The 12,067-nt window shown below is 39.8% G+C and overlaps 1 protein-coding gene across 4 annotated transcripts in view; it reads right to left on the bottom strand.

Moving 5' to 3' along the window:
• Positions 979-12,067, bottom strand: part of LOC109213098 (mediator of RNA polymerase II transcription subunit 6) — a 14,290-nt gene continuing 3,201 nt past the window's right edge. The window contains exons 3-5 of one of the 4 annotated variants that reach the window (XM_019376864.1): positions 3,096-3,165; positions 1,710-1,819; positions 979-1,503 (exon numbers count right to left, since the gene is read on the bottom strand). In XM_019376864.1, the coding sequence (XP_019232409.1) occupies positions 1,354-1,503; positions 1,710-1,819; positions 3,096-3,165 (330 nt within the window). In that variant the 3' untranslated portion in view covers positions 979-1,353. Of the gene's footprint in view, positions 1,504-1,709; positions 1,823-3,095; positions 3,166-12,067 lie in introns of all 4 variants that reach the window. The other 3 variants (XM_019376858.1, XM_019376871.1, XM_019376877.1) reach the window with 3 other exon arrangements.

Below are 12,067 nucleotides of genomic sequence, written 5' to 3'. Positions count from 1 at the left end.
ACGTTACTGCTCTGCCAACGGTGCTCGACCTCGGTCATTGTTAACATCTCGATCACGAATCTCGTCGTTTCCTAATCGACCTCGACTGACTCTTTCCTTAATGCTATATTACCCTAAATATTCTAGGGCATATTTTGACCTATACAAGCACTACTTGAAAGAGTCAGATTTGATTCGTCACCTACCATGACACATGAAAGGAACAAAGATTCGACAAGTTCATGTTCGTTTTGATCTTGATGACTAAGAATTGGGAGGAAAATTTGGAGTTGGTGGTGGATGAGATGGAGGACAGGAAGGGCAGCTTGAAACTGTCAGAGTTAGGAATTGGTAAGTTCATTAACCTCACAGTGACATAGTTGTGTCAAAACTCCATTTAGCCCGAGACGCCATTATATCTTAGGATTGCGTTTTTTTAAGTGGAGGGAGCCTTGGAGCAACAGTAAATGTGACCTATAAGTTACGGGTTTAAGCCGTGGAAGCAGTTGGTAATGCTTGCATTAGTGCATGCTATCTACATCACACCCCCTTGGAGTGCGGCCCTTTCTGCATCCTTCGTAAATGCATGATGTTTTGTGTACCAAATTGTGTATTATTGTGTTGTTTCAAGTTTTCCAGGAGAGTGTAACAAAAGGTTTTCTAGAAAGGTGATAGTTTGGTCTACAAAATAAACACGTATAAAAATTCAGTAAAAGTACATCCAGACACATTTTTGCTTGCATTTGTGTAACGCTATCTACATCACTCCTTGGGGTGCGGCTCTTCCCGCTCTCTGCATGAATGCGGGATGCTTTATGCATCATACTGCCCTTTATTGCGCTGTTACAAGTTCTCCAGGAGAGTGTAACAAAAGGTTTTTTAGAAAGGTGATTGTTTACTATACAAAATAAATAAACACGCATAAAAATTCAGGAAAAGTACAACCAGACACAATTTTGTTTTATATAATCTCCTGGCACTACTTCTCAGGCATAAACGTCTTCCTCAATATTTCCATTAAATATTTATTTTCCTCAAATTCAACCTTGATTAACATTCCAACTTCCAAATAAAGAAAGCATTTGTTAAAGTATTTGAGCCAATAAGTGTGTTCCAAAATACGAAAGCTCGGGTAAACTTACACGATTGAAAACTAATGTAACAGCATTACAAGGCCAAAGAGCCTACAGGTGAACTATATCCTTGACAGGATCTACATGGAAAGTTCTGACCTAAGATAAAGATTTAACACTTTACATAGTATACAGAAAAATCTACTATCAAGTTAAGGATGACTCTGGACCATTTCGTTGTAGAAGTCTCGTAGCCACTAACTGCAGGAAATATTCAGTTAACTGCTTAGACAGTATCATTTCACACTTTCATTCGCTTAGACGGGCCTTGGTCGATGATGGGATCAACTGGAGGCAACTGAGTCTCTGCTTGCTGATTTTCAGATGCTTCTGCTGTGGAAGGTGGTGCATAGCCTTCCGGAAATGGTGGGGGTGGAGGTACTGGTGGTAGCTGCAAAAAGATCAAGTTTGTCAATTAAAAACATATGACAAATGTTGCAGAAAACTATGTACCATAAAACCTTAACCTTCAATGAAATATTAGATTCCATAATAATAACTTCACAGCCTAGACAAGTACCTGAGCTAAGAGGTAATGACAACTGAGGTCAAAAGCACCATCCAGACAGACTACATTTTTTAAGACATGACAGTTACCTTTCGTTGTAGGGAAGCAAGGATATGATCAACTCGCTTAAGTTCCTTGAAGTCAATGGTCTCCTTAACAGGCTTAGGTTCAGATGCTTCACTCTCATTTTCACCAGCCACTGCTAAAGCAAAGCACACAGAACGGAATGAAATTATGGAATATAAAAGCATTATACTTAAACATAAAGAAGAGCATGATAAATCATTGACCTGAACAATCTACGCATAAGATTTGATGCTTTGATGGAGAGATTCAAGTCGAACTTCAACTATTCTAGTCAAAACATAACCATGAATTAAAATATATACATAGAGGTCCGATCCCAGCTTTTCAGGAAGAAAAGTAAATGGCAATGTGTGGCAATCAAGAATGCAGTTCCTTGCAAGGAACTAAAGCACTTGTAACAAGAAATCCAATTTCAATGCTTTCCATTGTTCATTTTTTCCTTTTGGGTCTTCAGGAAGGAGGAGGGTCAGAACATACTTTGTTTAGTTTTCAATGGTCACAAACATCACCATGGCAAAGAGCACATAACTTCAAATAATTTATATTTTGCCCAGACATTAACATTTCCATGCACCAAATCAAGAATGGGAGTAGAGCATAATGTGCCTAAGGTTGTCTTTAATCACATCAATTAAAAACTTATCTCATCTAAATTACACAGGTTGTTACAGATCCTGTTCCTCGTTCATATCGAAGAATATAAGAACACCTCCAAAGTCAGGCCTGATGTTACATAGGGCGTCTTTTGACAAGAGTTTAAGCCTTATAGGGGCTTCTCTCATCCATTTTATTAGTGTTCACCAACAAATTTGGGCCAATTTACACTAGGGGAATTTCTTCAAAATTGGAAAGTAGAGTCATGGAGATAACTGAACAAGCAAATAGCCTGAAAATCACAGAGCATCAAACTAGAACTGAGTGACCTATGTAGTCTAAAATTGGATGGACATTATGAAATATGAAGAGTAATTACACCACATGATATACTAGCACCTGACATCATAATTTTCGGGTGATACATATCATTTCAGTCCATCTCCAAAAGCAAAGACTGTTGCATTCAATTATTATTGAACAATCGACTAAAACAAACACAAGTAGAATACGACAAATGGAAATGGAAAAAAGGAATTCAGCAACTCTACATTCACCAGAAGACATTTAAGTGAGATGACTATCTTGAACACACAATAGAGACGCTAAAACAAAACCACCAATAACATTGCTCCAGCCACTCTTTTTGATATTGGCAGCATCAGGTTCTCATTAGAGAAGTCCCTGGTCCCCTCCCCCTCCCCCTCCCAACAAGCCCCAGGGAAGCACGCCCAAGAAAACACAATAAGAAAGAGAAGCACAAGAAAGGGGGGGAAAGGGATGTCAAGATATACCATATCCGGTCTTTTCCAACTTTGAAGCAGCAGAACTGAAAGCTTTGGATATATGATATAAAGCACGTCCCTGTCAAATAAGTTCAAATTTTGGAATGAACCAAAAGGATAACTCACATTTTCTGGATGGATAACTTAGTTTAACAAATTGGAAATAAAATCCATATGTATATTTGAATTGTCTCTTTAATATTCAGCTAAATGAAAACTATCATCGAGACATGCAACGATGCCGGTGTTCACAACCTTATTAATTATGAGAGACGAGCAACTTATAGAATGTGAAATGCAAGACTGCGAAAGAAAATTCAAGTCAAACAGGCTTCAAAAACTTCAGAAATCAAACAGGGACCGGCTGATTGTCTCACAAAGCAACAATATGAATAAATGCTACAGACAAGACATTCAAAATATTAGAGTTCAAGCATGTTACCTGCTCCTTTGAATTTGAAAAGACAAGTAAAGGCAGAAGAAAACATTGAAACCTCACGTTCCTACTAGGGATCCGGTATGAGGCTATGTTATTTTAAGTTAAAATCCTTGGGGGAGTGTTTTAGACCTGGCTTACCCAAGCGGACAACTCGAGCCGAGGTGGGAGCAACGTACTGGGAGCGCAAAAGTCTACCTGGCGTAGTTACTGTTCTAATGGGCGACTTCTAACAGAAAAGTGGGCCACGCGCACGTGTGCACCATAAATTCAGAAGACTTAGAAAGGAGGCATAAGAAAGCAGTTCTAATACAGTTCAAATAATATCAAAGCGGTAAATGAGCGACAATTAGCACATTAGGCCCACAAACACAGTAATAACATCCAATCAGTAAATCCAAGTATAAATCACCTTACAAGCTCGAATTCTGAACCCTGAACCAGAAGTTCTGGGTTCGTTTCCCCAACGGAGTTGTCACACCTCCTTTTTACGGGGAAAATGAGTTTTTCCACTTTAAGTGACATTATTGAAATGGGATTATTTATTTTGTTTTAAAGAGTCGCCACCTGAAATAATTATTTACGGTGTCCCAAGTACCATTTAATTTAAATCTCAATTCAAGGAAATTTGACTTTGTTTAAGTCTGCGAAACACATAAAACCGGTTAAGGAATTCTGCTAACCCAGAAGAATATGAGGCACTCCCGGAGTCGGTGGTTTTAGCACGGTCGCTTTACATTCATACTTGGCTTAATTAACAGATTATTACGTATTTTTAAAAGAAAACCTATGTGTATTTTATTCTTTTACCGAAATTGAATTATTATGGAACTATCAATTATCTTTGGAACGAATCCCATATGTGTGAGTCCATATTAATTCGGTGTGTCAAAATCATGTCACGCGTATGTGTACATAATTAATAACACTTAATTAGTATTTTTTAAGATTATTTGGCCAAAGTCGCGCGAATGCGTACTTTGATTTGTTTTGGGATCATGATTATGTCACGCGAACGTATAAATGATAGATTGAAAGCGCGTCTAAAGCATGCTTATTCATAAGTTAATTCTTTTCCTAAGTTTGGGACTTCATATGAAAGTTGTAAGTTATGGAATTTGGCCTACTAAATAGTTGCACAAGGCATTTGGCTTTGAGAGCATGTATAAAAGTAGAAATACCATCAAAGCATTTGTGATTCCTTTCTTGCCAAAGGCACCAAAGAATGCATGTTGGATCATCTTCCAGACTTTCTTGATGGCCCTTTCAACTTTCCAACTGCTCCAACCTTCCACTGCTTGTGGTTGTGTCCAGCTTATTCACGGGATAGAAAGAAACATATACCACATGTTTGTTGCCACTGGACAATGTAAGAATAGGTGGTTGATTGACTCAGAACTTTCCTGACATAGGTAGCATCTATTTACCAGTTGTAAGCTCCTTTTGCAGAGATTGTCTTGAGTTAGGCAGGCTTCTTTGAGTGCAGTCCAAGTAAAGCAGATAACCTTTGTTGGAAGCTTTGTCTTCCAGATGAGCTTCCATGGCCACGAGTCAATGATTCCATTATGCTCACACATGTGTCTGTAGCCCATCTTCACTGAATATCGACTTGACTCACAACCAACCCATCTAATTCTGTCAGGGCTCTGCTTATTCATAGTGAAGGTTCCCAGTCTACCAAGCAATGTAAGCAAACTACCCAACTCCCAGTCATGCATATTCCTTCTGAAAAGTGGGACCCATGAGTTTCCTGATCTGTATTGACTTATTATAGAGTTGGGATCACTAGCAATCTGAAATATCAGTGGAAAGCTCTCTTCTAGTGGGCAGCTATCCAACCAGATATCTTTCCAGAATCTAACATGTAACCCATTACCCACCTTGAATGAAATATTCTGTGAAAAATCCTCCCAAAGGCTACTGATGTATTTCCATGGCCAACACCATAAGGAGACCTGCTGAGTTTAGTACACCAGTGGCTTTGTTGTCCAAGTTTAGCAGTCACCACCTTCTTCCATAGGCTGGTGTCTTCCTCCCCGAATCTCCCAAGCCATTTCATTAGCATGCTCTTTATTAGATAGTTATGTGTAAATAGTCCTAGTCCTATATATAGTAGGAGTAAAATATGTCCTAGTCCCATATGTAGTAGGAGTAGAATATGTCCTAGTCCCATATGTAGTAGGAGTAGAATATGTATTATATATAGGGCTCATTGTATCATTGTTAAAACTTGATTTTTCTCCCATGCTTTCGCACATGGTATCACAGCTTCAGTGAGAAAATTATCGTCGTGCGTCATTCCAACAACATCCGGGAAGAAAGATCTCATCGCCGTGCAATTTTCCGGCAACTTCGTCTTGTTCCCAGAGTTTATCACTGCTACAGTGGTACTATGCATATATTAGTACCACCATCAGATCCAAAATCCTTGTGCGACCAAATCCCAAAAATTTCAGTCACATCTGAACAGAAAAGTCAGTCACCGTGCGTCTGTCCGATTGACGAGTTAAGATTGATTTGCGTTATCTCCTCATCGGTAAGTGTTGCGCGAAAACCAACACTACCATCTTGTTCAGAAAAGTCAGGCAACAAAACCTCAGTCAATCGCTCCGGCAGAAAGCACGCGCTTCCACGCGCCGCCAGAATTAGGGTTCCGGTGAGCTACAATAACTTTTCCAATGCGTGTGATCCATTCCGGCCACTTTTTGAAAAAATTTCTTCGGGACAACTTGCTCGTCCAGTTATTCCGAGCCTACCCATATAAATTACATCAAATTCTGACAACTTTTATTTATTTCGGCGTGAATAGTGATTTCCCGTTGTGAACAGTAATTTCATAAAAGTTTTTGTTTTCTTGAGGTGTTTTAAAACCTATTTTGTAGTGTGAGAATTCGGCTTATTCTCACTATTTTCAAATTTTTCCAACGACCTTTCGGTCAACTTCTGCTTATCAGCAACCACTTGGTTTTGTTGCTCAGGGGGAGCCTAGTGGCCTTGCAGTAGTTACATATGTAACAAGCTCGATACATATGATTTGTATGCACCGGCTTGAGGGGGATTGTTAGATAGTTACGTGTAAATAGTCCTAGTCCTATATATAGTAAGAGTAGAATATGTCCTAGTCTCATATGTAGTAGGAGTAGAATATGTATTATATATAGGGCTTATTGTATCATTGTTAAAAATAGATTTTTCTCTAGCGCTTTCTCACACTCTTGTTGTGTTTTGCCAAGTCTTTTATTCCACGCCCTCCAAGGTCCTTTGGTTGAGTTACTTTGGCCCATTTGACCAGGTGAAACTTATGACACTCATTATTCCCCTTCCAGAGAAAGTTCCTTCTAAGTTTGTCCAATTGTTTGAGCACTTTGCTGGGCATAGGATATATTGACATGTAATAGGTTGGTATGTTGTCCATTACACTACTAATCAAGGTTACCCTGCCTCCGATTGATAGATATTGCAGTTGTCATGTTGCTAATCTCTTCTCTACCTTCTCTATCACACCATTCCACACTGCAGTAGACTTGTACTTAGCTCCCAATGGAAGGCCCAAGTATGTTGAAGGGAAGGAACCAGTACCACTACAAGAATATCAAGTTAGATCTCCCAAGGAACCAGTACCACTACAGGGTAGATTATGCTTTTTGCCATGTTGATATGTAGTCCAGAGATAGCTTCAAAAATGTGCATAGTTAGATTAAGATATTGAACCTGAGATATTCCAGCTCCACAGAAAACTAATGTGTCATTCGCATAGAGGAGGTGTGAGACTAAGACTGCATTCCTTTGAGGTCTCCCAACACTGAAACCATCTAACCACTGCAGTTGCTTTGCTTTGTCCAACATCTTGCTAAGACCCTCCATAGCTAGGATAAACAAGAAAGGAGACAAGGGATCACCCTGCGTTAATCATTTTTTAGGTGAAAAGAAGCCAACTGAACTCCTGTTGATGAGAATCGAATACTTGACTGTGGTCAAGCTATATTTGATCCACATTATCCATCTGTCACCAAATCCCATTTTCCTTAACATTGAAAACATGTACGACCAATTGACTTGGTCAAATGCTTTCTCAATGTCTAGCTTGCATAGGATGCCCGGAATTCCACTTTTTTAGCCTTTCATCCAACATCTCATTGGCAATCAAAGCTGCATCAGTAATTTGCCTTTGTTTGATGAAGTCATTTTGATTCTCTTAGATGAGCTTCCCAATAACTGATTTGAGTTTCTCAGCTAGTAACTTTGTTGTTATCTTGTAGATGCTGCCTATGAGGCTTGTAGATGCTGCCTATGAGGCTTGTAGATCTTCCTCTTAGGAACCGGTGCTATGAAAGAGGCATTACAAGATCTAACCATATAACAATTTTGATGAAAGTAGTTTAAAGCATCCATGATGTCTTGCTTTAGAATATCCCAAGCTTTCTGGAAAAAAGCCATAGTGTAACCATCTGGACCTGGGCTTTGTTTGGTGCACATGCCCTTATTACTGCTATTACTTCCTCTTCTTCAAACACCCTTTCCAACCAGTCTTTCTCCTATGTAGAGATGCATGCTAGATTATCAAAATTTGCAGTAGGTCTCTATTGCTCATTCTCTGTGTATAGCCCCTGATAGAATCTTAGGATTTCCTCTTTGATGACCCCTTTGTCCTATGTGATTTCTTCTCCAACCTTAAGTTTGTCCATATTATTTGGTCTTATGTGAGAGTTAGCCATTCTTTGAAAATATCTGGCATTCCGGTCTCCTTCTTTGAGCCATAGGCACCTAGATTTCTGCCTCCAAGATATCTCTTCTTCAACTGCTACTTGTTGCAATTCCATTTTGAGCCTTATCATCTTTTCTTTTTCGGCCTGAGTTTGCAGTCTACCTTCAGTTTGTTGTTCCATCATGGTCAGCTCCTCCAGAGCCTTATTTTTCTTTTTTTCCAGCAAACTCCATTTTGTTCCAGTTAGAAATATTTCTTTAGACATCTTAGTTTTTGCATTAGTATAAAGTCTGGCCTAGCCCCAACATCATAACTTTGCCACCAAGCTTTAACCTTATCTAAAAAAATCCTCCACCTAGAGCCACATATTCTCAAACTTGAAGTAGGAGGGGTTGGCTTCCTAGTCACCACATTCTAAGAGCATGGGTTGTGATCAGAGATTACCCTTGGAAGAGCAAATTGCTTCATAGTCCCAAAGTTGTCACTCCACTCGTTAGAGACTAAAAATCTGTCAATCCTAGAAGCTTGTAGTGAATTCTCACTCCTAGACCAAGTATAGAAGGCCCCTTGAAGAGGAAGATCAATAATATCAAGGTCCTGAAAGATGGCAGAGAAAGATTTCATAGCTTTAGATCTCCTGATGCAATTGAATCCTTCACTTTCGTATCTACATACATTGAAATCCCCCATCACCCATTGCTCATTCCAGATGCCTTTAATCGCTGCGAGTTCATACCGAAGCTCTTCTCTTTCCGGGTTTGTATGGGGGCCATAGACCCATATGAAGCACCATCTAAACTCATCTTGTGTGTTTTCTAGCATACAAGTTAAAGTGTAGGTGCCCTGTTGAATGCCTATGACGTTCCACTTCCTTGTGTCCCAAATCATAATAATTCCCCCGCTATAACCCACTGAGCTCAGGACAGCCCATTCTGCCCAACGGCTACCCCATAACTGTCTAAACAAAGAAATTGACCACTCCTCAATTTTTGTTTCTTGCAAACATATTATATCAACTTTCCACTTCTGTACTAGAGACTTGATTGTACTTCTCTTTTTCCCATCATTTAACCCCGCACATTCCAACTGAGAATTTTGACTTCCATAAGAAAAGGCTTTGTAGCACCTGGCCCTGTCCCCTTTGCTCCTACCTTCATAATTAAGTCCACACATCAGTCTTTCAAGCTCGACTGTCTGCTTCTTTTTGCTTCTCTCTTTGGGATCTACCACTTTGCTTTTGTAGTTGTAGACGCCTTTTTTCCTCTATTCGCAATATGATGTCAAAAATTTCATATTCAAAGCCAGCAACATTTACCCAAATGATTTGCATGCTTTAGACATAACTAACTTTGTCCACCTTGATGTTTCCACAACCGCAGGATTTTGAAGCACTTGCATACCCGAATTGTCCATGCCATACCATGGAAGAGAGAGGAATTCAGAAGAAAAGGAGAAATCTGCCTCCAAAGACCTTATAATTGATGGTACTGATGTCGGCACCCAAGGGCAAACATGATTGTGGATGGTAGTTGCACGATCTGCTTCATCATCAGCCTTTTGATGTCAATCCACAGGTGGTCGCTTGTGGAGCTGGAGTTCTTCTAGTGGGTTCTATACAAGCTGTTTGTTTTTCCACCGATAGAGGGTTGAATCTGTTTTCAATCAAGAGCCAAATAGACTTGTTGAGGCAAGGTCTGCTGCTTTTCTTTACCCATTTGTGCTTTCACCAAGTGGGCTGGGGTGTTGACCGGGTCAGCAGGTTTTTTGACCACTTTATTTGAATTAAAGTGGCTCAAACCCAAATGTAAAGGCTTAGGTTTGACAGGCTGGACATCAGTAGCCTTCGTTTGGCTCGAGGAAGCCTTTACACTAATTTAAGCATGAATAATCAAATCCAAAACAGCAACTACAGAGCAACGTGCATTCTTCCCTTAATTAAACACGATTGAACGTTTAGATGCACTAATAACATTCATAAGTAGAATAATATTATTCAACAGCAAGAGAGTTGGCGGTCTAGGCATTAGAAACTTAAGCTTGCAGAACAAGAGTCTCTTAATGAAATGGTTATGGAGATTCAACACTGAGAAGCAAGCCTTATGGAGACAAGTTGTCAACTGCAGGTACGAGCAATCAGGACACTGGAGCACCAAACCAGTGAGAACTCCTTATGGAGTTGGCAATTGGAAAGCCATCAGGAATCTATGGGAGGAATTTACAACAAACATAAGTTTTAGGATAGGAAATGGAAGGATGATATCATTTTGGCATGATGATTGGATTGGTCATGGAGCATTGAAAGATCTTTTTCCTGATCTGTTCAATCTCACCTCTTCACCTAATGCCACGGTAGAAGAAACTTGGAGCTCCTAGGGCTGGAACCTAATTTTCAGAAGGCTTCTCAATGACTGGGAAGTCACTAGAGCTACTGAGATTCTCAAAAATGCTAGAAGGTTTTGCAGGATTAAGTGAGGCGGAAGATTCTCTTACATGGAAAGGAGGCAAGGGCTCTAAATTTACAGTCAAAGCTGCATACAACTATCTATCATCCAGAGGACACCCCAACTATTCTTGGCCTTGGAAAAAGATTTGGAAGATCATAGCACCATTCAAAGTTATTTGCTTTTCATGGTTAGTGGTAAGAAAAGTCTGCCTCACTCTAGAAATTCTCCAAAGAAGAGGTATTCAGACCAACTCTACATGCTTTCTATGTCAACAGGAAGATGAAACCAATGAGCATCTTTTCTTACATTGTGTTATTACTAGTCAACTTTGGCAGCTCTTTATAGCATTAGCTGGTATTTTTTGGGTAATGCCCAAAGACACCATTGGCCTGATATGCAGCTGGTACAGTATTAGGGGAAGAACTTGTCACAAGGAATGGTGGAAGATTGTTCCAGCTTGCATATGGTGGACAGTTTGGAAGGAGAGGAATGCAAGATGTTTTGAAGGCAAGAGCAGTTCAACACAGAAAATCAAGAGTTCTTGTATTTCTCTTTTTCATTTTTGGTGTAAAGAACAGTTGATTGGTGATGTAGAATCACTACTAGACCTTTTTGATTCTCTGTAAGATTTTCAGGGGTTGTACTTGTAAATATTAGATACCAGCCCCATTTTTTGGGTGCTGAAGAATATAATTGTTACCTTTTTCAAAAAAAAATATTATTCAACAGTCATATATCAATTTAAAGAGAAAAAGAGAATAGAGTTGACAAGAGAAAGAATAGAAGTGGACCTTTAGCGGAGAGAATCTTCTGAAACTTCTATTCAAAATAAACCTCCAACTACAATACCAAAACAAAGATGACAGCAAAAACAAAGATGACAGCAGGCTTGACCTAGATCAGACGCGATTTTGACAGGAAAACCTCGCCGTCAACTTGAACTCGATCCCTCCGTACTCAGTTGAGGGAACCAGTTTTTACATGATTTTTGGTGACGTTTTTGGGGTTGTTTCATGGCTGAAGTTTGGGTGTGTTTTGGCTGGAGTTTGGACTGTTTGGGGCTGGGGTTTGTGGTCTTATGGAGGTGTTTCCAGGTGGTTTATGGACTATTTTTGAAGCTGTTTGGTGGCTGTTTTCAGCAGTGTTTTGGCTGCTTTTTTGGCTGGAATTTGGAGTGTATTGAGGTTGTTTCGAGATGGTTTCAAGGCTGGTTTAGGGACAGTTTTCAGCTCGTTTTTGGAGCTGAAATGGGGTGGCTTTGGAGATCATTTTGGCACTGTTTCGCAGCTGGGTTTGGCTGTATTTTTTGCTGGGTTTGGGGTTGTTTTAGGTGACGATTTGGGTGGTTTAGGGACTGCCTTTGGGCAGTTTTGGGGGCTCATTCAGAGCTGATGTT

Source organism: Nicotiana attenuata, chromosome 2 (genome assembly GCF_001879085.1).
Source record: "Nicotiana attenuata strain UT chromosome 2, NIATTr2, whole genome shotgun sequence".
NCBI classification, from domain to species: Eukaryota; Viridiplantae; Streptophyta; class Magnoliopsida; order Solanales; family Solanaceae; genus Nicotiana; species Nicotiana attenuata.
This window is presented reverse-complemented; position numbering and strand designations above follow the sequence as displayed.